This window comes from Letharia lupina, assembly GCF_014066315.1.
Source record: "Letharia lupina isolate WasteWater1 chromosome Unknown contig_22, whole genome shotgun sequence".
Lineage (NCBI taxonomy): Eukaryota > Fungi > Ascomycota > Lecanoromycetes > Lecanorales > Parmeliaceae > Letharia > Letharia lupina.
Window position 1 is genome coordinate 1201236 of NW_023502991.1, and position 25694 is coordinate 1226929.

General features: G+C 51.1%; 13 protein-coding genes across 13 annotated transcripts; 6 read left to right on the forward strand and 7 right to left on the reverse strand.

The window, feature by feature from the left end:
• Window positions 1-185: 185 nt before the first annotated feature.
• On the reverse strand, window positions 186-1360 carry HO133_006009 (uncharacterized protein; the record flags this gene model as incomplete). Its single annotated transcript, XM_037296912.1, has 2 exons — window positions 186-960; window positions 1062-1360. 2 exons carry the CDS (start codon window positions 1358-1360, stop codon window positions 186-188), a joined length of 1074 nt encoding a protein of 357 aa, XP_037148093.1.
• A 2108-nt stretch (window positions 1361-3468) lies between these two features.
• On the forward strand, window positions 3469-4980 carry HO133_006010 (uncharacterized protein; the record flags this gene model as incomplete). Its single annotated transcript, XM_037296913.1, has 1 exon — window positions 3469-4980. One exon carries the CDS (start codon window positions 3469-3471, stop codon window positions 4978-4980), a length of 1512 nt encoding a protein of 503 aa, XP_037148094.1.
• Window positions 4981-5583: 603 nt separating this feature from the next.
• HO133_006011 (uncharacterized protein) lies at window positions 5584-6521 on the reverse strand (the record flags this gene model as incomplete). Its single annotated transcript, XM_037296914.1, has 2 exons — window positions 5584-5592; window positions 5655-6521. 2 exons carry the CDS (start codon window positions 6519-6521, stop codon window positions 5584-5586), a joined length of 876 nt encoding a protein of 291 aa, XP_037148095.1.
• A 262-nt stretch (window positions 6522-6783) lies between these two features.
• On the forward strand, window positions 6784-9601 carry HO133_006012 (uncharacterized protein; the record flags this gene model as incomplete). The annotated part of the gene is made up of 2 exons (XM_037296915.1): window positions 6784-7615; window positions 7707-9601. The coding sequence occupies 2 exons, from the start codon at window positions 6784-6786 to the stop codon at window positions 9599-9601; spliced, it is 2727 nt and encodes a 908-aa protein (XP_037148096.1).
• A 351-nt stretch (window positions 9602-9952) lies between these two features.
• HO133_006013 (uncharacterized protein) lies at window positions 9953-10289 on the reverse strand (the record flags this gene model as incomplete). The annotated part of the gene is made up of 2 exons (XM_037296916.1): window positions 9953-9983; window positions 10090-10289. 2 exons carry the CDS (start codon window positions 10287-10289, stop codon window positions 9953-9955), a joined length of 231 nt encoding a protein of 76 aa, XP_037148097.1.
• A 923-nt stretch (window positions 10290-11212) lies between these two features.
• HO133_006014 (uncharacterized protein) lies at window positions 11213-12102 on the forward strand (the record flags this gene model as incomplete). Its single annotated transcript, XM_037296917.1, has 2 exons — window positions 11213-11761; window positions 11824-12102. 2 exons carry the CDS (start codon window positions 11213-11215, stop codon window positions 12100-12102), a joined length of 828 nt encoding a protein of 275 aa, XP_037148098.1.
• A 388-nt stretch (window positions 12103-12490) lies between these two features.
• On the reverse strand, window positions 12491-13482 carry HO133_006015 (uncharacterized protein; the record flags this gene model as incomplete). Its single annotated transcript, XM_037296918.1, has 2 exons — window positions 12491-13362; window positions 13419-13482. The coding sequence occupies 2 exons, from the start codon at window positions 13480-13482 to the stop codon at window positions 12491-12493; spliced, it is 936 nt and encodes a 311-aa protein (XP_037148099.1).
• Window positions 13483-13692: 210 nt separating this feature from the next.
• HO133_006016 (uncharacterized protein) lies at window positions 13693-15207 on the forward strand (the record flags this gene model as incomplete). Its single annotated transcript, XM_037296919.1, has 3 exons — window positions 13693-13946; window positions 14119-14840; window positions 14963-15207. The coding sequence occupies 3 exons, from the start codon at window positions 13693-13695 to the stop codon at window positions 15205-15207; spliced, it is 1221 nt and encodes a 406-aa protein (XP_037148100.1).
• Window positions 15208-15548: 341 nt separating this feature from the next.
• HO133_006017 (uncharacterized protein) lies at window positions 15549-16253 on the reverse strand (the record flags this gene model as incomplete). Its single annotated transcript, XM_037296920.1, has 1 exon — window positions 15549-16253. One exon carries the CDS (start codon window positions 16251-16253, stop codon window positions 15549-15551), a length of 705 nt encoding a protein of 234 aa, XP_037148101.1.
• Window positions 16254-16553: 300 nt separating this feature from the next.
• Window positions 16554-17300, forward strand: HO133_006018 (uncharacterized protein; the record flags this gene model as incomplete). Its single annotated transcript, XM_037296921.1, has 1 exon — window positions 16554-17300. The coding sequence occupies one exon, from the start codon at window positions 16554-16556 to the stop codon at window positions 17298-17300; it is 747 nt and encodes a 248-aa protein (XP_037148102.1).
• A 177-nt stretch (window positions 17301-17477) lies between these two features.
• Window positions 17478-21799, reverse strand: HO133_006019 (uncharacterized protein; the record flags this gene model as incomplete). Its single annotated transcript, XM_037296922.1, has 3 exons — window positions 17478-21351; window positions 21418-21618; window positions 21681-21799. The coding sequence occupies 3 exons, from the start codon at window positions 21797-21799 to the stop codon at window positions 17478-17480; spliced, it is 4194 nt and encodes a 1397-aa protein (XP_037148103.1).
• Window positions 21800-22232: 433 nt separating this feature from the next.
• Window positions 22233-24639, forward strand: HO133_006020 (uncharacterized protein; the record flags this gene model as incomplete). The annotated part of the gene is made up of 3 exons (XM_037296923.1): window positions 22233-23548; window positions 23600-23918; window positions 23968-24639. The coding sequence occupies 3 exons, from the start codon at window positions 22233-22235 to the stop codon at window positions 24637-24639; spliced, it is 2307 nt and encodes a 768-aa protein (XP_037148104.1).
• Window positions 24640-24911: 272 nt separating this feature from the next.
• Window positions 24912-25404, reverse strand: HO133_006021 (uncharacterized protein; the record flags this gene model as incomplete). The annotated part of the gene is made up of 2 exons (XM_037296924.1): window positions 24912-25046; window positions 25141-25404. The coding sequence occupies 2 exons, from the start codon at window positions 25402-25404 to the stop codon at window positions 24912-24914; spliced, it is 399 nt and encodes a 132-aa protein (XP_037148105.1).
• Between the last annotated feature and the right edge of the window lie 290 nt (window positions 25405-25694).

The window sequence follows — 25694 nt, forward strand, 5'->3', positions numbered from 1 at the left end:
AGATATGTTTACTGCCAATTGGCTTGGGCTTCAGCGATGTATTGCACAGGAGCACGATATGAATACTTAAAGCCAAGCAGTTGAGTCTTGCAGAAATTAAAGTAATTCGATATACAATTTTGGCTGTAAGCCTCGGGTACGTTTAGGGCTAAAAATCATCATGATACACGCATAGAGCCGATTGTTCAGGAACACTTCACCGCAGGCACAAGGTCTCTTCCGCCTCTGCTCCTAGCACAATCCGCACCTGCTGTGAGCGCCTTGTTTTTATTCAATTCCCATTCCTCACACGACACATCCATCTCCACCTCCCCATCCTCTGCCGCGCTCGGAATTCTTTCACTCTGCAATCGCTTCATACTAACGCTCTTGTTGCCCCTGACAAGGTACGCAATACTGTGCCTTGGGAAGTCAGCCTGCGCACCTGGGGCGTAGGTAACTCTGTGCATATTGCTCCGCAGGATCCCACCGGACCACTCAACAAGCGCATCGCCAATATTGATGATGGCGCAATTGGGTGCCGGCCGAATGTATCGCCAGGCGGCTTCGTCCGTGGGGTCACTGCCTGGCGTCAAGATTTGTAGCCCGCCCACTATGCTGCAGAGGAAGGTGATGGCGCCCATGTCTGTATGCCGGAGTAGCGAGGTGCGGCGGTTTGAGAGAGGTTGAGGGGGGTAGCGGATCATGCGCACCAAGGTACCGGAGCTGCGCTCTTGACTTACTAAGGATGCCAGAGTCCCACGCTGTAGTCCTAACCCTGCGTCGAGAATGGACAGAATTTGGGTGAGGATGCTATGGGCATGGCGTAGGAAAGATTCGATGGTCGAGCGGTGGGATTCGATGGCGTCAGGATGCGGGAGACTAGACATGTTGCCGATGATGTCGTCCTGGGCAAGTGCGTAGAACTCGCAGCGGTCGGGTGCGCCGGTGTCCGTCTTCATTATGCCAATATCCTTCCACCTAGACAGCTATTAGTAATTCGGTCTCAACCGAGGACCTCTGCAGTTTGCCTCTCTATGCCAAGGGAGGATTCTGGATTCAATAGACTCGAGGTCACGCACCCGGTGAATTTGCCTTTGGAAGCATCCTGTGCATATCTAGTTTTCTCCTCAATCTCAAGGTCGAAAACGTTGTTGCTAATATCGAACATCGCATCAACTTCACTTATCATGTTGTCGCCGATCTCTTCACCGCCCATTTCGAGAAGGAAAAATCCTGTTGTGCGGCATGTTTCGAATACTTCATGGGCGTATACAGAATCGCCAGAGAATAGTCTCGAAAGGGAGAACTTGGGTACGTCTGCGGTGGAAACATCTTTTGGAAAGGGGGGTAAAGCGTCGAACAATCTTTGGGAGACCATGATGACAAAGGCACCCAACTGATGACTTTTTTGGACTTTGGATTGTAAAGACCCGGAAAAGAGGGGGTGAGAAATCGGCCATCTAATATAATGGCAGCACACAGAATGAAAAGGCTCTGAATTGGGGCGGAATATTTCCTTTCGTATGCATGAGACCTTTGAACGGGTGATAGCACGAGAGCCAATTGGAAGGCAAGGTTGCGCTATGTCCGCTTACCACCGAGATCATGTGCATAACCCATACGTACCACTGGGAAGCCGGCCTTCACATTGGCCAAAAGAAGCATCCAGCGTTCGAAATGCAACATACACCGCTGGAAACATGCCATGTGTTCACACTCAGTCATGCACACCAATCCGGCTCTCCACACCCGCGAATCCTCTTGACCCACACCTCATCAACATATCATCTCACAGGATATGACGCAAGCTTCTGAAATACAGGCTCGGAGACAGTCAAATAAGGAACTGGACGGTATGCCTGACGAAACGAGAAGGATTCACAGGTCTGGTATGAGCCTGGACACGCCCAACAATAAAGCCCGAGATGCTTTCGTTGGCGCAATGCTTCGTGTAGCTGAAATCATTAAAGACAGAGACCAGTAAACCTCAACAGCTTCTGTGCAGAGAATTCACGGCCCGAGAGCTGGCCTTCCTTCAAGGCGTCACTCGCTCCTGCAGATGAATTCAATTCGACAGGCCTGCAGCCACAGCTTCCAAATTTCCTTGTAAGCTGTTGAAGAAGCATAATATGGCGCCATTCGATGGAATCGACAACCTTGTAGCTTTCTGAATGCTGCTCAAAACACACGCTGCTATTTAAGCCTGATAGCCAGAATGTATGGCCGAGATGATCAGTGCACTTACAGCCCAAAGGTGAAATACCCCCGCAACAGAAATGGTCAGAGTTTCAGTCCTACATGGACATCTTTTAGTCGTGCAAAGAGGGCCAAGATGCTAGCAATGAGACCCCACTTCCACTCACAAGCACTCCATGGTCACCTCGGCGTTCACCGGAGAAGAAAATATCGCTAACAGAAGGTAAGACTTTGCTCGTCTTTATGACATACCACTGCTCGTAACGATGGGTGGACTAGGAATGTCATTCGTACGGATGGAAGACTACCATGATCGATGGCATCGACCATGGGCTGGACAGGACGAAGGGTGAAAAGCTCGGATATTCTACCTAGCCATCACACGACCGTCCAGCTAGTTGGCCACTCCAAAACCCATGAGCCATGGTGGGGGTGTTCACGGTTCTGACGTCTCATGGCAAACCATCGAGTAACAATTACTCGATGAGATAAGCTAGCGGCACCCACGCGCAGAATAACGTCGAAACTCAATCGACGCAGGTCCAAACAAGCTGTGCTCTTCGGCAGGTGTCCTGGGTAAACACTGTCCTTATGCAAAGAATGCATTCCTGACAATGAAGGCTGACGGGTCAAATCTATCGAATATCTTGTATCTTAAAGTAGGGTAGTGGGGTGCTGGACACCCTAAAGTAAAAGTAAAGTGCCATCGCGCACGGATCTCGCTTAGCGGCTAGTTATCAAGCGCCGCATTCCGATATCCCTGTAGTGTATGTTTTGCAGCGAGGGACAAAGAAGCTTCCGGTCACGCTCCGAAGTCATTACTCGATAACATCGCTGCGATAAGCCAAACAGATCCAACGATCGAGTAACGGAAATTTCAATATGTCTAGTCTCACCCTTATGAACCCAACAGGGTCTCTGGGATCCGTGTCTCCCGGGGCAGATCGGAGACTCCCACAGGGAGCGGTGGAGTTGCATGAAACGATAAGAAGGGTCGAGGTACCCCACAAAGAGCAATTGTCGTTCCTGCGTATTCACTCCAATACCTTTGTGCACCTGAGGTACTGCTGCTCTCTCCAGGCTTACTCAGATTCATGCATGACTCTTTTCCCGCTGTTCATTCTACAAGATTATCTATTTGATAAGCTTTGTCCTCCTCTCCACCATTTCATGTTACACTGAAAGGACAACCAGACTGTCTGTACCTCCAAGTCTAAAATAGATTGAGGCACTACGGCCCTCGTCGAAGGAACCATAAGCTCTCTCTTGGTGACATATCATACCACAATCATGTCAACAGCACAGCATCCCCCAATAACTGTCCTCACCTCCTCTCGAGCCATCGTGTCAGGCGAAATGACTGCTGCCACAATAGTTGTCTCTCTCAGCACTGGCAAAATCACCTCAGTCTTCCACTCGGTACTTCCACCTTCAAGCTTCCCTGCTGAAACACCTTACACCGACTATTCTCCCCATGTACTGCTGCCCGGACTCGTCGACGCGCATGTTCATCTCAACGAGCCTGGACGGACAGAATGGGAGGGATTTTGGACAGGCACTCAGGCCGCTGCATCTGGAGGAGTCACAACGGTCATCGATATGCCGTTGAACGCCATACCACCGACGACAACTGTACACGGGCTGAGAGAGAAAGTGAAAGCTGCCGAAGGACAATGCTGGGTCGATGTCGGCTTCTATGGCGGCATCATCCCAGGCAACGTTCAAGAGTTGAAACCTCTGATCCAGTACGGTGTGAGAGGTTTCAAGGGTTTCCTGATTGATAGCGGAGTTGAAGAATTCCCAGCTGTCTCGTCGACTGATATTGCCGAAGTCATGGCAGAATTGGCAGACGAGCCCACAACGTTGATGTTCCATGCCGAGATGATTCCTCCAATCGCAGATTCCGTGGGCGACAACGTCCAATGGTCATTACCACCACTGGCACCAATCGGTCCTCTGAATGAATACAAGACGTTCCTTGCCTCGCGCCCAACCTCATTTGAAACTTACGCCATTTCCGAAATTCTCTCTCTAGCACTTCTTGCCCCAAACCTCCCCCTCCACATTGTCCATCTCTCGGCTATCGAAGCCATCCCGCTGCTCCGCGAAGCCCGAACAGCCGGTATCAAAATCACAGCAGAAACATGCTTCCATTACCTGACTCTAGCATCGGAGAAGATACAGGACGGTGACACAAGACACAAATGCTGTCCACCCATACGCACGCAATCAAACCAAGATGGGCTATGGGATGAACTCCTTTGGGAAGACGACGGTGTAATCAAGACCATAGTATCAGACCACTCACCATGCACACCTGAGCTCAAGCTCCTTCCACCTTCCATTGCTGGCAATCCGCTACCGACACCACCCTCGGAAGATGACAAAGAAATGGGCAATTTTTTCTCGGCATGGGGCGGCGTCTCGTCCGTTGGTCTTGGGCTCCCCCTCCTTTGGACTTCTGCCTATCAGAACAACCGCAAGATCGCACCAGAGGACATAGCACGCTGGTGTTGCGCCAACACAGCTTTGCAAGTGGGGCTCGAAAAGAGCAAGGGGCAACTGGCTGTGGGATTCGATGGCGACGTTTGTGTTTTTGATGATGAAGCGGAATGGGTAATTGGTGAGGGTGGCGAGGGCATGTTGTGGCGGAATAAGGTGAGTGCGTACGCTGGGAAGAACATGAAAGGGTGTGTAAAGGAGACATGGGTAAGAGGGCGGAAAGTATATGAAAGAGGAAGAGGGTTCGTGGAGAGGAAGCCCGGAGGTAAGCTGTTGTTGGAGAAAAGGGTCAAAGCTTAGGCGTCGGCGAGTCACAGATGGTTCAAGACTCTGGCTTAACAAACAAAATCTCCAGGAAGCTTGAGGAGCGCTGCATTTGGACCTTAGGAGCGGCAAAAGCGTGAATATTTGATCTTCGAGCGATTTCGATCCCACCTCTTCGGGGCTTTGTCTCTTCATTTGGGTACAAGTAGTTCCGGCATTTACAAATGAGCAGTGTCACGTGAGATTATTTGAGTTACGTCTTCTGCTGTTCTTCCAACTCTGCAATAATGGAGGTAGCATATAATGCTAGATGCTCTCGGACAAATTGGGAAAGAAGTACCTTTCTGTGATACCACGGGTCAAAAGTTCCCATGCCTTTGAGCGACTATGACGACAAGTCTCCATGGCGAATGACCTCTTCCTGCCATCTGCTGACGCTCAAAAGGACCAGATGCTAGACCATGCTGCAGTCCGCAACATAATATCCGAATCATTCCGTGCAAAGCGGCCCACACATCTATCCTATCATAGGAGGGTTCAGGCCGCGGTCATTGGTCCTTGCGAAATCTATGCAACCAGCTCTCTGGCCCCCGAATTGGTTCTTTGCTTGGTAACCTGCGTAGCGATCGTTTTCCGGCCTCAGGTGACCTGGACAGAAGTTTAGCCGATGACGCTTGGTGAGGTAGTCTTAAGTCTATCCGGTGACTTACCTGGGAACAAGCCTGATGCTGTTGCCGAACGGTCTTCAAGTGTCGATTGAGATCCACCTTTGCTGCGCGCTCCTGTGCCGAAAGGCTTTGCTGACGGCAGATATCTCGGAGAGGACAATGCACGGTCGCTGACTCCTTTCCTAAGAAAACCGCACATTCAACTGTCTCTGGCAGTCTGGCCAATGCTGTTAGACAGTCACGCTTCTCTTCCCAGTCTCCATGCTCAATCGGATCATGCCATAATAGCTTGAGTGTCCGCAGGTTTGGCGCCCGGAGTAATGTTTCGCAGATGAAATTTAACAACTTGCAGTTGATCTCGAGACGAATACGGTCCTCTGATGTCCAGACAGATGTCTTATTGACAGTATGGAACATAACACCCACGGAGATATTCTGAATGAATCGAAATTCTGGTTGACTGCGAAATGCTCGTAAAGATGCATAACTAGCAGTCCCTGGATCTATTCTGGCTTGCAAAGAATTGAAACTGATGTGCCATGTGGTATCTCTATAGAGAATATCCCGCGCTTCGAAGTAGACTTGACGACTGACAGTCAGAATCTCAGTGTGACATTTCCTCAGGCAGTAAATATTGCAATTCTTGTCGTCTTGGACAAGATGGTATATAGGTAATAAAGTGTTGTATTCGGCAAGGCTGGAAGTGAAATAATGACAGAAAATTTCTCGTCGTAATTCGAGGGGTAGAGAAAGTAGGCAGAATTGGCCTGTCTCTTCATGGTATGTTTGTACAGTCGATGACATTCCGTGTCGAATTTTGGCAGGAGAGTCTTTGGTGATCAAGGCACTCACGGAACGGTGCCCTGTAACACAAAGCTCAGCTCCTGGCTGAGAGCGTTCCGTGCCCATGGTGTATTTGCACAATGTGTATGTCTTTAAGAGACTTGCGTGTCACCGCCGTGTCTACTTATGTTTACAGCCGAGGAGCGGCCTTTTCTTTATCTCCGCCCGAAGTTCAGCCAGTAGGGTCTCGCTAGGCCTCCAATCAACACCCCCTGACCCCCTCGTTCTCATGCTCCACCGCTCAGTTTTCAATTGAAAATCTCTTCACTTTAACTACCCGGATCATCAACACTACCACTCTCCAACACAGTAAACATCGAAAGTGGAAATGGTCAGTTTAAGAGCTTCTCGATCGCGCGTTGACATGGGACAGCAGTCATCTCAGCCTCAATTTCCACCGGCAGAAGCGTCTGCTATGAAGGACCAAAGGAAGAGCAAGGGCAAGAGGGGCAAGTCAAGGAAGGGCAAATTAAAGAGCGCTGAGATGGGAAGAACCATTGATCAAGAGGAAGAAAGCGCACTTGCTTTGATGCATATGAGGGAGGCTCCGATTCATGATAGAATGGGCCCGTACTACGATGACAAGCAAGCAGCTTCAGCGCAGCTCATGGCCGAAAGTTCCCCATTTCGCCCTTCTACAGATCCCTACCTTGATGATGCAGAGCCTGTACGGAAATCCAAGAGTCGCGAGACAAACAATAAGCGGCGCATAAAGAAGCGAGGTCGGACTGATGTCTTCGAAGTTGCTGGCAATGAGGAGCGCTTCAAAGAAGCGGAGCAGTACCCGGACCTCCTATCCACCCCCCCAAGGCAGATTGACCGCTCGTTACCATCACCATATCGTCCGAACATCCCTCCGGCGAATGCCCTTGATGAAGTTCCTACTGACGACGATGATGTCGCTGCATATGAGGAATACGCAAAGGACACCGCAAGTGCTGATCCGCCTGGTATCCCAGACCTTGATATGTTCAGCTTCTCGCAACAGCCACCGAACGCTTTTGACCAAGACAAGGTTGGAGAAGGCATGCATGCAACCTGTCAGCTACCTACAAATATGTATGCCTTGCCTCAGACCGCTGAGAAGCAAAAGAAGAAGAAGCGCAAGAGGCGCACGGACGATGAGGAAGATAACCAGCAAAATTTTGCGCAAGGACAAGGTCAGCATATCCCACATTTTGATTTCGAAGTATTCAATGGCTTTCTCGAAATTGGAAATGAGCTCCGCTAATCTGTTGCACGAACATGAAGGCGATAACATGCCCATTGATCCTCAATTACACAGCATAAATGTTCATCCACCTTCGGCCGACTTGAGCAATTCTAACGACGAAGATCTCAACAACTCGCAGAAGAATGGGGGAGATTCTGGCAAGCATGACTCTTCGCAATCACGCAAACGTAGACGACTGGAAGAGCTGCAAGGCGCTAACACTACCGATCTACCGTACATGAGTCCTTATGCATTCCAACATGACCAAGTAGACAGTCAAGACCAGATCCTGCCTGGATTTGAAGATATGCAAAGACAATTATCGCCTGTGCTCGGCTCCCCTTTCCCGGATAGTGCTGCTGACGGAGATCCTGATTACTCAGACGATGGAGTGCAAGCCAAGAAGAGCGCTCATCGCAAGAAAAGGGGCGAAACGAAAAGAGCTAGACTCAAGAAGGAGCGTGAAGGTAGCCGAAAAGGCGATGAGGTTGAGCGCCCAGTGAAAGACAAAGCGGAGAACGGTGGCGCGTTTTCAGCTGCGGAGGGCTTAAAGTTGGATGCCTTTCGTGACAATCATTGCGAAGCCAACGACATGACCACTTGGCAATTCAATAACTTGATTCAAACTCCAATGCGAGGGAATGCTCAAGTCACAGCGCTCTTCAACGAGATCCATGACATCCTGGCCTATCGTCCCCGGATGTCCGTTCAGAAATTCTGTAGACGTCGATTCCATAACTTCTCACGCGGGGCGTGGAGTGCAGAAGATGATGAGATGCTAAAGCAAGCGGTTGCAGAGAAAGGTAAAGCATGGAAGGTGGTTGGCGATTCGTTGGGCCGCATGCCCGAAGACTGCCGGGATCGATGGCGAAACTACCTCGTCAACTCGGAACACCGCAACCGAGAGCAATGGACAGATGCGGAAGTTGTGAACCTGTGCACAGCAATACTTGAATGTATGCAGCTTATGAGAGAGGACCGGATGCGCGCCAGAAAGGGGGTGGAAGATGTGCCTGAGTCTGGGACCGAATCGGATCAAGAAGTTGAAGACATGAAACACATCAATTGGCAGTCTGTCAGCGATCGTATGGGCGAACATGGTGGGGGGAGATCAAGGTTACAATGCAGCTTCAAGTGGGGTCAGCTGAAGAAGCGGGAGCAAGCAGACTACCTGAAAGCCATCAAAGAATCACGAGAGATCGACAAGAAGAAGTCTACACCAGGAAAGAATCCTTGGAGGATGAGATTGGCTTCCAAGAAGGTTGTCAACATGAAGCTTGGAGATATACATGCTTTCCTGCAGGCAGTTTTGGATAGTGATGTTCCTGAAGAGGGAAACATTCCATGGAAATCCCTTGGAGATGACGAGTTCCGAGCCACATGGACTTCCACTGATAAGAAAGCTGCGTGGTCAAGACTCAAGGAGCAAGTACCGGGATCTGAATCAATGGATTACCGCAGCGTAGCGAACGAAATGCTTTCCCGGGTAATGAACGGAGGCGCGGCTGCACTCGATGAGAGATGGGACCCTCAATTGCATGGAGATGTGAGCGCGAAGGCTAGGAAGAAGAGGAAAACTAGCAAGAAAAAGGATAAGGGAAAGGGGAGGGAAGAGATTGAGCCAACGAATCGCTATCTGCAGAGGAGCAACGAATTCGTTTACAACAGCGATGACGTGGACGGAGATGCTGGAGAGCGGACAGGGCTGGGTGGTTTCGAGCCGCAGGGCTATAATCGTTACAACGGCCTACCGATGGCTGAATGTGAGGATAGCGGGTTGAATTCGAGTGATAGGGCTGGGTGGATTACTGCTAACGACAAGGACGATATTTTCAACGATCGAAGGAACGTAGATGGGAATCTACCCATGGCAAATGGAGACGTGAGCCCAGAACTCGCAGGCCGAGTGCAAATGCTCAACGCTTACGCCTAAGGTTTTTTCGAAAGTGGAGAAACAGCTTCGTTAAGTCTGTCTGATGGTTATGGAGGCCATTGCTCAGTGAACATGCTCGAATACGTATCCCGTCAGCTTGAATATCAGAAAGGAAGCTCAATAGCAGAAACAAATTCTGGTTCAGGATCAGTTGGAATGCTTTCACAGGGCAAGAATCGGATATTTCTGAGCGATCTAAAGCATCTCGCAAAGCCTTCATAGAGCCATCTTTCCCACCGACCATCCACGCATGAGCCCCTCGCAAGCACGTAACAACATCATACCCGTAGTGGGTATCCCCGAGGTACGCCAGCCCACGCCGTCCGCGAGCCCTCGTCCATCACGCACGCCTCAATTCGAAAACTTGGCGGGCATCTTCTTCCTACCGCGACACGCACACACCGAGGATCAGCACGGCAACAACAACAACAACGACAGCCATCCTCCGCGAGGACGACCGAGTCCCCGGCAGGGGAACACGAACTCACCCGGTGACCTTCTCCACCATCTTCCGGACGAAGTCGGTGATCTTCTCGTTCATGGCGCGGTTCCGGTTCGGGTCCGCGAAGCGCTCCCCGCCGAACTTCTTCTCCGCGGCGTCGAGGCCCTTGTCCAGGTAGTCGCGGTCGTCGGCGACGCCGGCACCGCCGGTGCTGGGTGCGGGTGCGGATGCGGATGGGGGATTCATGGTGGGTGAGGGGGGAGGATTAGGAGTGATGGGATGGAGGCTGTTGATCGTCTGTGAGTTTTGGGTGGGGTGCCAGCAATGTTTGAGGGAGCGAGGGAGGTGGGTGGTTCGAGTTCAGGTTCTGCGGGAAAGGTCGGCAGGTTGCGGTCATTAGTAGTGGGTTTTCATCTGATCGTGTGACCGGAATGAGAAGCAGTGGTGGTGGGGTTTTCGCTCTGATAACGATTTTGGGTTTAGATTAACTTTTTACTGGACTCGAGCAAACGCTTACGAACCTTTCGAGCATTCTCATGACTATATTCCCGCATGGGGTTTGAATCCCACTCCTTTCAACAGATCATCGGAACAAGTTTATACAAGGAAAAGATTGCCCGATTGATGACTGGTAATTGGGATAATCCCAATCCATATCGCAGGGTAGAAGACTATGGTAGGATAAGAGAATACGGCAGAATAAGAGAGTATTGTAAGATAGGAGAGTATGGTACAGTAAGGTACATTGTTATCCCAGGGTAAAAGAGAAAGGTGGGGTTCAGGATAGATCTCACCTAGGTCACTTGAGCGGCTACGTGTGCGAAGCCAGATGACGCATTCCTACATATTGGAAGCTTGCCCATACTTGACTTCGACACGACCATTGGTGTTCTGTGAAGGAATCGAAAAGATAACGAAAAGTCAGTGTCAATAAAGAGTCAATAGAGAGCTAATAATTAGCGACAACGCCTTGGCCTGTCTAACTCAAATAGTACCTAAAGTAAAGTATGATCACGTGGATCGGACATCTTTCCGCCGCGCTTCGGGCCGGCTTTCGACCGGCGATTATCGCGCTACGCTCAATCCTCTCAACAGCGTCGCCCAGAGCCTCAGCTTTTCATCAAAGCCAGCATCTCACCGTCGCCCAAGCTCGCGCCGCACCTCCCACAATGTCTACCACCGAGTTGAACACCACGCTCACTCGGCTCCAATCCTCACCCCCCCCTTCGTCACAGAAGATCGCCTCCCTCCTCTCGACCGCCAAACGACAACTCCTCCACCTCGACGCCCTCCTGCCCGCACCGAGCACATCGCCGCACCTTCTGCACCTCGCCCGCACGACGCTCGAAACCGGCGCTCTGTTCTCCATCCGCCTCCAAGATCCCGACGCCTTCACGCGCTACTTCCAGCAGCTCCTCCCCTTCTACGAGCTCCCGCCCTCGAGCTTCAAGCCCGCCGGCGACGGCCAGCGCAGCAAAGTGACGGGCCTGTACCTCCTGCTCCTGCTGACCAAGGGGGACTATGCCGGCTTCCACACGGTGCTGGAGGGGCTGGAAGTGGAGATGGGCGGGAGGGCGGGCGCGGGACTCGAGGAGGACAGGTTCATCGGGTATCCGGTCAAGTTGGAACGGTGGCTGATGGAGGGGAGCTACGATCGCGTGTGGGGAGCGACGAAGCGGGAAGGGGTGCCGGGGGAGGAGTTTGGGGTGTTCAGCGAGGTGGGTGGTCCCCTCTGCTTCGCTTGGTCGGATGCGGTCGCTGACGGTTGATCATCTGTTAGGTCCTCGTCGGTACGATCCGCTCGGAGATCGCATCGTGCTCGGAAAAAGCTTACCCGTCTCTTCCCATCGCCAACGCGAAGAATCTGCTTTTTCTGGAGAGCGAAGGCGGCGTGGTGGAGTTTGCCCGGGGCAGGGACTGGGTCGTGCAGGATGGGAGGATATACTTCCCGTTGCAGCAGGGGGAGGGTGTGAGGAGTGAGAAGGAGATCCTGGTGGCGAGCGGACAGGTCATTGAGAACGCGATCGGGTATGCTAGGGAGCTGGAGACTATCGTCTAGACTGTCTGAAGAAATTAGAAGCATCAAGCCTGGCGTTCCATCTCCGCTAGACATGGGATTCCCGGTGAGGTTCAAACCCATATGGCCGTAGCCACGAGGAATTATCATTGGAAGAGATATTTCTAAGCGAATTTTGGGGTTTGCCATCTAAAGGCTGGTGTCTGCTCCTCTCGCCACGAGGAGCCTTGTCCAGTGCAACATCATCAGGGAGCGAGTGCAAAGGTTGCATATCAGTCACAAGGATCATGAACGTGATACATAGTTACCAGTCTTCTTTCTAAAAACGAGTATAGCAACATGCTGTATATGGGGTATCCGCAGCTTACGCAATGACGCTCAAAATGCTTGCACCAAAGCCATGACCAGCGTGACATGTATCGTGCCACCTTCACCCAGCCTTTTCCTTCTTCTCAGCCAGCACGTCTTTCGAGGAGAACAGACTCGCCTTGAACCCCCAATCATTCTTGCTCTCGATCCCGAGGTACGTGAACGCGTCCGCCTTGTAATAGATAGCCCTCTCCTCGCCCATTGGCCCTGGCCCCTTCCCCTTCACCAACCCCATACGAACCAGTCTCTCAAGCACCCTCCTCACATCCGCCCCGTCCGAGAAATCTTCCGTGTAGATGCAGATCAGCCTCGGCGTCACGTTCCCCGACCCGTCATCCGTGGCGACCTTGGCCGCATGCCCAAGCTCTCCGGCCGCGGTGGCCGTGGCGACGAGAGACCAGACCCTGTCGACGTCGGCCGCCGTCGGAAAGAGCATCCATTTCCCGGACGGACATGCCTTTTCTCTTGCAGCGGCGTAGAGGTCCGCCTCCGCTTGCTTGCGCAGTGGTGTCAGTTTGCGGCCGATCGTGCTCTTCGCTTTGCCAGCCATTGAGGCTTCGATGCCGGATCTTGTGGCTTCGAAGTCTTCGAGGATGCCTCGACCTCTTTCCAGGAACCCTGCTCGGTCTTCATCGGTGGGCCGTGATTTGGAGCGCGGGTTCGCTATGTAGATCCAATGGCCGCAGTTGTCTGCATGTGTGGTGCGAGGAGGTAGGCGCGACAGGAAGGAGGCAACAGTCTCTGATAGCTGGCGGCCGGCGGAGTCGCCCTCATACATGTTGTAGAGCTTCTTCGGCGCGAGAGCAGAGCTAGAGGCATGAGCCACTGTGGTGGCAGCGATGACGGCGAGTTCCTTGTTGTGAGTAGCCCAGTAACGTGAGGGGTCAAAAGTTGCTGCACGGTTTTCGAGCTCGGTACGGAGTTGTACGTCCCCTAGCTTTTTCTTAATGGAAGGATCGATCGAGGTCTTCACCATGGATGGAACGGACCATAGAAGCTCGAATCGTCTGAAAGGGAACCACCACCCACATCTTCCTCACCATCGTCAGGCATCTTTTAAACAGATTTTCGATTACATGGTAATAGAGCAACTTTTAGCTTCATTCGTCAGGCCAGATACTTTCAGGTACCTTTGCCTTTCATCGACGCGAAAGGCTCGAGGCTCGGCTATTTACCGCCGCTAGTTCGTCGTAGCCCTAACAATATTGTTACTTCGCCGGGATGCTACCCTTGGATGCGGGACGTCACTCCTCCTTCTCGGTGATGGATGGCAGTGACACAGCGGATGATGCCCCACCCATCTCCTCTGATTACAGCATCATACTGGACTTGCCGCCAAGTTGCGTAGAGTTTTCACCCTCACATCCAGACTGTTTTGTAGTTGGCACGTACTACTTGAAGCCCGAATCAGGGGCCAGCCATACAACATCTATACAACAGGAGGATGACCAAATCGGACCGCCAGCGCAGGATCGCAGGGGTAGTTTGATGTTGTTTAATTTGACAGACGAACGACTGTGAGTGCTGACCATGGAACGCGGCAATATTTCTGGGGATAAGCCCCACAAGATGTGCAGATAATACTCAGCGATTATTTCTTTTGCGTCCACCAATGATGTGTACGAGCAGGATTTGGCTCAGTGTCAGGGGTCAAGTTCCTTGGAAACGGTAGGCTGATTTGGGAAACAGAGCACTTCGCCACAACGTGCACCTTGATTATGCGATCCTTGACCTTCACTTCACGCCATTCAGGAAAGGGATATTCGCAATTGCCACGAGCTTAGGGACGGTTTGCCTATGCACCACGAATATTCAGGGGACCGGTCCCATAGAAATTGTCAACTCGTATGAGATCTTTCCTATCTCCTCACTCGTATTGTCTCTCGCCTGGAACCGCGAACTGTCCCATTCAGACACAATAGCGGCATCTTCTTCCGATGGTCGAATTGCAATATTCGATTCAAAGTACCAGCCTCCCATGACTTACACGAAGACCGAAGCACATTCCCTCGAAGCATGGACACTCGCATGGACGTCTAAAGGAGCAGAGGATGACTTACGCCCAGAACTGTACTCAGGAGGGGATGATTCCGTTCTTTGTAGGCACGGTCTATCCGTTCGTCCCGTCAGCGGAAGCCTCGATGAGGGTAACATACCCTCCCATAGATACGATTTTCAGGCGCCTTTCCGCGATACGAAAACCCATATGGCAGGAGTGACTGCGATATTGCCATTGCAACCTGTTTTTCATGGGGAACAGATCCTTCTGACTGGCAGCTATGATGAATACGTTCGAGTCCTAATGCCTATTGACGGATATAGCAGGCCAAAGATTCTGGCGGAAGAGAGACTAGGAGGAGGGGTATGGAGGCTGAAAATTCTCGATTTCGAGGCGCCAGACCGTGGCAGGGGTACGTTAATATCTGGACAAACCTCTGGTTCATACCAAGAAGCCCAGTTTTAACCCAGCATCCGTCCTATGGCTGAGGTCTTTTACCTTGAATAGGTGGCGCTGACTCCGAATCTCCTATAGGTCCAGTATTTAGGGTACTGGCTAGTTGCATGCATGCTGGTGCAAAGATTCTGGAGGTTCGACGATCAGACGGTGGAAAGTGGCTCATCAGTGTCCTAGCAAAGTTTGTGGAGCATGAAAGTATGAATTATGCCAGCGACGGTCGCCCAAGATATGGTGTTCGGGGAGTGGAGGGTTTCATCGTCGTTTCCACAAGCTTCTATGACAAGAGGCTCTGCGTGTGGAAGACCAAAGTCTGCTCATGAAAAGAGTGACAGTGGGTACCAGTCCACAAGCTCACATGTAGAAACGGGTCGAGGCCCACAAGTCTGTCAAAGGTTCGGATAGAGAACTTATTTGCCCAACATTACTTTTGGTGGTCGTTTGCCTATAGTTCTGTCCATTTCAGGCTTTGGATTGCAATTGGCAACATCTGCCGGGAAACTGGCCCTTTTGGACGGTTTTCGATCCGGTCAAAATTCCCTGATAGCTGCACATTCGTTCTGATGGGTAGCACCCAAAGTGCTGCAGTTTGTTTGGAAACGGCCAACATCCTCCATTGACCAGCTCACCGCGGCACATCCCGTGCTTTTCACTGTTCTACGGATCAGCTCTGGTCATTCTGAACCCGTGCTTCATGCTCAGTCGCCTCGATAGCAGCCTTCAATTCCGCCTTCCTGCCCTCCTTCCATGCCTTATGCAGCTCTTCAATCTTGCCTCCCAACACCGTAACCGTTGTAGGCTCCAGCAGCACAGCCCCTCTCGCTACCAGTGTATTTTTTAGTATCATCTTACAGCCAATGCTCATGCCCAGCCCCACTCCCTCTAGTCCCTTCAGCTCAATCCCATACACCCGTCTCCCTGCCGCATCTTGAAGCAACAGTTTATGCGGTCCACCACCTTTCTGAACTGTTGCTCCTGCACTATCATCCTCCACTGTAGCAGCCACGCGAATGATTTCCCTCCCCTTGGTGCCCTCTCCCCTTTCCAGCGCTTCGATTGCTTCAATCTGCTCCCAGCGACTCTTGCTCATGTCCTCGACTGCCAACACTTGCACAGCGATTGAGCCACCGAGGCGACGCTCTTTGAGATTGACATTATGCACGTCTTGCGGGAAGCAGGTTGAAGAGGTGGTAGTGAGAGATTGTGTGATGTCGGAGGCTAGCAGACGGAAACATGCCGTTTGTGTCAGAGCTGGGAAGGGCGTGGTGGGCCGTTGAGTTGTTAGAAAGGCGGAGAGCCATGTGGGGTTTGGCGTGAGAGATTTTGTAGCGGTGAGTTGGGCGGATATTTGGGCTGCTGGGTCTGACATCGCACTTGGTCTTCAACAAGGGGTTTGTGCTTCACTGCTGAATGCATTACCAAGCACTACGATTGATGGTCAGATCATCGGAATCTCCCATGAGACCTCCGCATGAGGACCATGCTGTCTCGTCTGCTAACCCATTCTATCCAGAGTTCTGATACCGAAATGAAGACGACCATAACGCTAGCAAACTCAAGCCCTAATTAAGCGAACGACCGCGCTTGTCGCGCCTCTCCTGATACTCAAAAAGTTCCCGATCCTTGCCCGCAGGCTGCATGGTCCACTGTTCAACATTACTCCTCCACAATGGCAACAGTCACTTCCCCACGCCCCTCCAACCCCTCCGGCTCCCTCGCCAGCACGCCCACCACATCCCGCACCACCTCCCCGGCCCCAACCCGCCGCCAACACCGCGCCGCCCTCCGCGACTACTACAATCTCAAAACCGCCGCCCCCAACGAAGCGCCCTCGAAACCCCACGTCTCGGAACCGGATTCCCCATCCAGCGAGCTCGACGCCTCGGACTTCGACGCGGACGCGTACGTCAAGTCCGTCCTCGCAGGGCATGGGCTGGAAGGGGTACTGAGGGTCGAGGCGGGCTTGGTCAATGAGATCAAAGGGCTAGATGGGGAGAGGAAAGCGTTGGTGTATGACAATTATTCGAAGTTGATCACGGCGACGGACACGATTAGGAGGATGCGGGATAATATGGACCCGTTGACGCCGACGACCAGTACGCTGAGTCCGGCTGTCGCGCATATTGCGGAGACGGCGAGGGGGCTGGTTGCGAGGGCGGGGAACGGAAATGGTGGAAAGGAGGCAGATGCTGGGGAAGAAAGAAGAGAGGTGGAGAAGGTGAGAAGTAGGCAGAGGGATACAGTGAGGTGGGTGTTGGGCACGCCGAGGAGGCTGGGGTTGATGATTGATGACGGGAGGGTGGAGGATGCGAAAAGGGATTGGGAGGAGATACAGGGGATACTACGGAGATGGCGAGATGTAGCTGGCGTTGAAGAATTGAGAGATGAATGTGAAAAGACCATGAGCAAAGTCTGAACAAGTCAAGTCCAGAGGAAGAGAATCTTGGCATTGAGTCCGGAGTTCGATGGATCCAATCCCTCTTATTGCGCCTCTCACAACGTAGTAGGTCTCCCTGAATATTCTATGTGTCTAACGCTGGAAATGCTGAACATCATCATAACCATCACATCATCTAATCATACACCGTTACCTTCAGATAAGGGCTTCCCACCCCTGAGCAGTCCAAGGGGCAACCATGACAGCTCTCTGTGCATCATCGAGCCTCGTTGTTCCCGAGTAAGCCTTGGAAAGGTCATGTGCATCAAGATTACCTCCAGGTGGACAAGCTTTGGTTGCTGTAAGCACAGCCATTGTTGCAGGATAGCTTTCTTTTGAAAGATCAGCCAGCTGTGCCCAGCCGTGGGGCTGTGAAGGTGCAAGCATAGTGGTGGTGGTTGCTTGCGACATCTCTGACGCGTCTTGCCCTTCCTCACCAGGGAAAAGCGCGGAAATAGTCGTCAGTAGCTCGGCGACTTTGCTTTGCTCCTGGACAGTCAAGGAGTCTCGGGTTCGCAGTTCTTCTAGATCCGCAGTCACGGCTTCAATGGTATCTCGGTCATCGTCTAGAACAGCAATGACACCGAGGAGAATGATGGCGCCTGAGTGACCAGGGTGGTTCTCTACGCAATCAAATAACTGCTCTCGGGCAACGCTCCGTTCTTTGTCGCCGCCTTTCGCCCATAGTACTTGTGCCAGAAGACAGACTATGTCGGGATTACCTTGCGTCTCTTCCAAAGCGCTTCGGAACATGCTGATAGCTTGGTCCATCGTCCCTTGATAGTAGTAGGCTAAACCAGCTGTCATATGCGCCGAGAGTCGGACTTTTTGACGAGCCTCGTTCTTCACATCTTCTTCTTCGGAGAGGTTAAGAGCTGTCTCTGCATTCTCGGCCGCAGCCTCAAACTCTCGCTCTGCTAATTGAGCTCGACTCAGATCTGCTTTTGCTAGCGCGAAGGGCATGAGAAGGACTGGAGATTCTGACGTCTCGTACTTCGCTTCAAGGGTTGAAGCGACCTGGTCGAGTGTAGCTGCTGCGTCGCCGAAGTCGCCGACTCGCTCAGCAAATAGGGACGAGAGATGCTGGAAAGCGAAATCCGCAGGAACTTGAGAGCGTAATTGATGGAGAGCGAACAGAGGCTGAATCGCGCTTGTCGTGCTGCTTGGTGGAGATAAGAGGAGATGATCGAATGTGGACATGGCGAATTGTCGCTTGATCATGGGGGAGGACGAATCCGCTATCTCAAAAGCGTGGGTGAACAAATATCGAGCTTCGCTGACTTCTCCAACGTGCATGGCCAACAGACCTTGCCCAAGCCATGCTTGAGCATAATCGGGATCGGAAGACTGTGCTCGTGTGTAAGCGTCATTGGCAAGCTGAATGTCATTCTGTATCAGATACAGTGTTCCCAGATTCGTCCAGACTCTTGCATTCTTATCATTGAGGTAAAGGCTGCGAACAAACGAATGCTGGGAGACTTTCGGGTTGAGTTCGCTTGTCACTATGCCAAGAGAGTTCCAGAACTCAGCGTTACCAGCTTCGAGTTCGATCGCTCTTTTGAACGCCTGTACAGATGCTTTGAGATATTTCAGTAGCTTCTTCTTGGACTCCGTCGTAGGCCCGCCCTGACTGCATACGTGCGCGCGATGCTCTGTCCAGCCGAGGTTATACCACGCAACAGCTCTGGCATGAATGTCATTCGCACAAGCGTGAATTGCACGTTTCTGTGCCAATATCGCTGCGCTTATGCTCAACTGGAGAGAAGGTGTCTGCTGGTCGGGTTGTATCAAAGTCTGCAACGTCTTATCACTGATTCCATCTATCTCTGCCAGAACGGTGTACACCTCAAGATTGATGTCGGCCTTCAGAAGCGATAGCAAGACTTGAGTCGGGAGCCTTGAACCGTACGCTGATGCATAGGTATATATGGCGCAGGCGTCAGCAACTGCTTTCCAAAGGTTGAAAGCTTCGTGATGTTCTTTTGCAACGATCTTAGCAACACTTATTGCTTCGCTCGCAGCATCTGCTGCACGGCCGAAGAAGCCAAGTTCAATGTTGTGCCAAGCGCCTTCAACGAGACTTTGCAAAAGGGCAATAGAGACTCCGAATTCGGCAGGTCTATATTTCAAGACCTCTTGATATCCAGCAATGGCATCATCATACTGGCCCAACTCTCGCTTCACGTTTGCGAGCATGTACTTCGAAAACCAATTATCCTTGACACTGCTGTCTTTGGAAGTCTCCTCAAGTTTTTGGGCGTGTTCGAAAGCCTTGGTGGCCGCAATGTAACGCCCCGAGTTATGGTAGCTTTCGCCGAGACCTACCCAGCAATGGTAGTTGTTGGGAGAAGATCGTAGTGCTGACTGAAAAGAGACGATACTTTTTGGGTAGTCCTGGTTGTTGAGCTGAACAACTCCTAGAGCTGCAAAAGGCCAGCTGACTCCTTTCTTTTTCGACCCAGGAGCCGCTCTGACTTTGCCAGAATCCACCACTCGCTGGGCGACGACCTCAACTACGTCCCATTCGCCTGATTTGGCAAATGCTTGAGCAAGGCGCTCCGCGGCCTCGACTTCAGATGATGAGAGCTCAAAAGCTTTTTGGAAACATTTTCGAGCACGCTTCTTGTCTCTCCCGTAGTCGGCATAATATATGCCAAGTATTGTGTAGGCAGGCGCATAGTTCAAGTCTGCTTGCAGCGAAGCAAGAAACCGAGCGTATGCCCCTTCACGATTTTTGCGCGCCTTGCTAGAAGTTTCCCGGTTCCAGATGCACATACCCATCCGATACAGCGTTTGAGATCGTAGCAATTTTGCTCGTGTGTCAGAACCTTCCATATCTGGAAGGCAATCCTCGAGCTCATGCAGGCTCGTCTCGCTGTCGCCATTCAGGGCTTTGCACCAGGCCGCCTCGGCTTTTATCTTAGGTTCAGAATTTCGCTTCAAAGCACGGTCGAAAAATTCAATGGCTTTGACGTACTCCTCCTGTTCTTCGAGTATCAACCCGATCCCGATCAGTGCAGAACTCTCGGTAGGTTTGCGGTGGAGTACCTTCTCAAACAGCTCCATTGCTTCTGGGTGATGCCGCGGCGGCTGAAATTGGACCAATGCTGTGGCCAGAATAGTTCTTATTGCATCGAACAAATTTCCTAGGGCAAGGCCAGACATGCCAGATTCATTCAAAATACACTGCAGCCCTTGTCTTGCTGTGGCCGCAGCGCTCTCATATTCTTCGAGATGTAAGTACATGAGCCCCATAATACGGCGTGCTAGGATTGACGATGAGCTCTCTTCCATGCCTTCAGTCATGAGGATGAGCCTGTTCTCTCCGGACAATGGAGAACTGTGTTCACTCTCCTCGTTCTGCTCTTGGGCGGGACCTGTCAATTTCGGAAACGGAGAAATGTCGCTATCGAAGAAGCCTCTCAATAGCTTGCTTAGCCCGCTATCTGGAAACAGTGCAATAAACTCTCTGAGTAATCCAGCATCCATCTCCTCAATGTATGTGGCATCTCTCCACTCCAGATCGATTGTCCAGGCAAGCAGGAATTGGTGCTTCAGGATAACCAACCCTTGCGCCATCTTCTGGACTTGCTTCCTTTTCGCTTCCTTCTTCGCCGTCGGTAGGGCGATGAGGGTATCGTATGCATGCTGGAGGAGTTTCTCCTCGCATTGACGTCGGATCTTGTCATCGTGGGTCCAGTCGATAATACTTTCGTACAGAGACTCCAGCAGACTGTTCTCCAACACCTCTCTCTTAACCTCTGAAGTGACTTGGTCGATCTTAGCTCCAAGACGAGTCCGCCGTTGCCCAATTTCAGTGTTGATCTTCTCCTTTTCTTCCGCTTCTACTATATCTGCGATATTGGAATATGTGAAAGCTGGTTGGGGAATTCGACCTTCGAGGTAGTCATACAGAGTAGTGGTGGGCAGTAGAACCTCCAAAGAATGTTTGTATTGTGCCCTAGAACCGTACTTTTTGGCATTTTCTGTGTACTTTTGCACGACTGTTTGACACCGTATCTTGTCATTCCTAATACCGCAACTTCATCAGCCACAACATCCCGTCACTCAACGTACAAAATCTTGCCCCACATACTCGTTCATGTGTATCTCCGCTAATCGAGTCGCAGCATCGTGATATCTGTCAAGCTTCTTGCCAGCTTGCTTGTCGTAAAGACCCACTAGCCCTTGCCACGCTAAAGCATCTTTGGCTTTTAATCCAATGGCAATTTTGTAAGCTTCTTCGGAATCTTCGTTCTGATCCAGCTTTTCGAGCGCTCGGCCTAGGAATACATTGCTAGAGACGGCAGAGTCAGTCTCACCACTGATAAAATAGGCACAATAAGTAGGAATGTATACGCATGGTAGTTATTTGAATCCGTCCTCAGCACCGTCTTGGCTTGATCAATTGCATCCTGATACTTGTTCGCATCCAAAGCAGCTTTTGCAGCTTTGAGAGCTGCTTTTGTACCCGACATGCTGTAAGAGTACGGTCACTTTGGTGTCTGCATCAGATGGCATGACTGCCAAGGACATCAATCTGTAGATGATAATCTATGGCTGTGACTGACCACTGACAAAGCTCCAAGATATTAGAACGCAAAGGTTTGTTTGCTCGACAGCTCTTTTCGGCACGGGAGATCTGCAGCCGGGGGTGTTGAGAGCGTACTTGTATGTATGTATGCGTCATTTGTCGCTCATCTGCCATCATCAACTTTTCCTTTTCGAATTCCGGACAGTAGACTCGCTTATAGGAGGGGAGTTCGATGCATCAACAGTAGAACTGGGTTCTGTGCTTGTGTTGTTGCAAACTTCAAGTCAAATGGGACGACGAGTCAGCACTCAAACGCTCCCACTCACGCTTCCCTGTCTCTAGGGTCTCCTCGGCCTCCTCGGCCACTGCAATTGTTCATGGCGCCCCTACGACTTAGGATAGAGGGGCGAACGTTTCGCGACAGTGAGAACAGAGAGGTTACGCTGCGTGGTATCAATGTAGCTGGAGACGCCAAGTTCCCAAGGAACCCTGATTTACCCTCGAACAATCCCGACAGGTTCTATGAAGGAGACGAAGTATCCTTTGTTGGCAGACCGTTTTCCATCGACGAGGCACATACTCATTTCTCACGACTGAAAAGATGGGGTTACAATTTAATTCGTTACGTATTCACTTGGGAAGCCATTGAGCATGCCGGACCCGGGAAATATGACGAGGAGTGGGTGCAGCATACCATTGAGGTTTTGAGACTGGCAAAGGGATACGGCTTCTACATATTCATGGATCCTCATCAAGATGTCTGGTCACGATTCACTGGTGGTTCTGGTGCACCCATCTGGACAATATACGCAATGGGACTCAATCCGCGGGCATTTCCTTCGACCCAAGCAGCTTGGGTACAAAATACCTACTCTGATCCTGCCAAATACCCGAAAATGATATGGGCAACAAATTATACGCGGTTGGCGTGTCAAGTCATCTTCACCATGTTCTTTGGAGGAAAAGACTTTACCCCCAAGGCCATCATCGATGGGAAAAACATCCAAGACTACTTGCAGGATCACTTTGTCGAAGCGTGTCGTCACCTTGCTCTGAGAATACAGGAAGCAGGAGATATCGAGAACGATGTGGTTATTGGTTGGGAGAGTATGAACGAGCCGAATCGAGGTCTCATTGGCTGGCAGGACGTTTCGGTCATCCCCGAAGACCAGAAATTACAAAAAGGGCCTTCGCCGACTGCATGGCAAGCAATGTTGACTGGTTCTGGTAGAGCATGCGAAATGGATGTTTGGGACTTTGGTGGTTTGGGACCGTACAAATCCGGCACTGAATTAGTGGACCCCAAAGGAGAATCGGCTTGGCTATCAGCAGACTATGATGACTCAAGGTACGGTTGGAAGAGGGATCCAGGGTGGAAATTGGGAGAATGTATCTGGGCACAGCATGGGATTTGGGACCCATTAAACGATCAATTGCTGAAGAAAGATTACTTCGCAAGGCAGCCGAAGAGCGGCAGGAAAATCGACTATGAATTTTTCACAAACAACTACTTCATGTCATACTATCGAAGACACCGGAAAGCCATCACAAGCGTACATGAAAATGCTATAATGTTCTGTCAACCACCCGTCCTCGAGATACCCCCTTCAATCAAAGGCACAGATGACGACGACCTAAACATGGTCTTTGCTCCTCATTTCTACGACGGCATTACTCTGATGATGAAGAAATGGTGAGTGCAAGCGGTCTCAATCGAACAGACCTAGCTGATTTATATTGGCAGGAATCGATACTGGAATGTCGATGTTTTCGGAATCCTGCGAGGAAAATATCTGTCACCAGCATTTGCTGTCAAAGTAGGCGAGACAGCAATAAGGAATTGCTTCAGAGATCAGCTCTCTGGCATCAGGAAAGAAGGAATGGAATATATGGGAAACCATCCTTGCATCTTCACGGAAATTGGTATACCGTATGACATGGACAATAAGTACGCTTACAAAACCGGTGACTACTCGAGTCAGTCATCCGCCATGGATGCAAATCATTTCGCACTAGAAGGTTGCGGCTGCAATGGCTATGCTTTATGGCTATACATGGCTACGGTAAGCTGAAATCTTGTAGTAAGCCTCACACAATGGCTGACGACACCAGAATAACCACGAATGGGGCGACCTTTGGAATGGCGAAGACCTTTCCATTTTCTCACTCGACGACAAACCTCTACCTCTCCATCCCGAACCCAATTCGGAAGTACCAGGTCCGACCCCCAACGCTTCTACTGTCTCTGTTGACAGGAATTCGCCTGCCTTTTCCGAAAGCCGCTCGACTGATGCATCCCCTGTCATTCCAGAAACCCTGAAGAACAAGCTCTCAACCCCTTCCATCTCGTCACAGAAATCAAACACACCATCAGAAATTGGTAGTACGCCCGGCTTCCGTGCTGCCGAGGCATACGTGCGCCCTAGTCCAATAGCTACTGTCGGAAATGTCACCTCCTCTGGCTTTGATCTGCGTAACGCAACATTCACCTTCTCGCTTGAATGCAAGACAGCTGCTACGGAAGAAGTACCCACAGAAGTCTTCCTACCCGAATTTCATTTCCCTCGTGACAACACCACAGTTGAAGTTACTAGCGGCAAATGGACGATCAGTGTCGACGAGAAGTACGGTGGTCTGATCCAAAGTCTGAGATGGTACCATGGTGTGGGTAAGCAGAGCGTGACTGTCAAAGGGGTGAGAAGACGGCAGGGTATGGCATTGAGGAAGGAGGAAGAAGAAGGTTATTATGAGCAATGCAGGCAGAGAGGCTGTAGCATGATGTGAACATCTTTCTTGTGGATCCAGCGATCAATGACACGCGAGCATTGTACCAATCTACTCAGCGGGGCTGCATTCTTTGTTTGACTCAAATTATTAGTATTCAGCAAGACCTGAGGTCACGAATCCTATGTCGATGCGTTCGGAGGTGAATTAGCCCCAGACTTGTGCATCCAGGGCTCAATCGGCTTCATAGATCCCAGGTATTTCCATAGCTTCAAGGGCTCATGCCCAAACATTGTGCATTCTATGACATTTGTTTCCGCAAAAAATCAGTCTCAGGACGTAGAGACCATGATCGATTCGACTTGTGAGATAGTAAACCCTTTAAATCGTAAATCGTACAATTCCGTAGAGTAGCCTGTGTTCGATTCCATTTCCGGAGACTTTGAGTCACACTCCGTTATTTTAACCTGAGGCCTGTCCGACCCTCATCCTCAACGCAGTCGCTTAGATCATTACCATTACCATCACCAATACTCCTCACGTCAATCAATCTTCTCAAACCCAGAATCCTTTCTTTCCCTTGCCAGCATCCTCGACCCCATCTCCTACGCTCTTGGCCCCTCCCTCCACGCCATTCCCTACAGCCTCCAGCGCGTCTCCGACCGGTTTTCCCGCGCTTCCTGTTACACCGGTAACTGTTTGCCCGACGCCTCGGCCTGCGGCACCGACGATGCCTCCAGCTGTCTTGGCCACTCCAGAGACTCCGTTTCCCAAGGTCGAGGTGACGAAGCCAATTGGGTTGTTGGTGTCGTTTGAGGTAGGCATTCCGTTTGGACTTGCTCCGCGCGTGATAGTACTATAGCTGAACGATTGCTGATGTGAATGATATCTGTGGCTCTTAAGTGGTCGAAATGGTCGTTATCACTAGCCTGCTACCGTGGAATGGAAAGAAAAGAAAGAGCGGGGTCTGTTGCCTAGGGTACAGCTGCCGTGCTCGGCTAGCCTCGGATATAGGAATCATTCCGCTGGTCTTGGCATCAACGTGGATGGGCCGAAGGCCGTTAACAGACTTCGGGCAGAATTGTGCTCAACGCTAGAGCAGCTCAGTATTATTA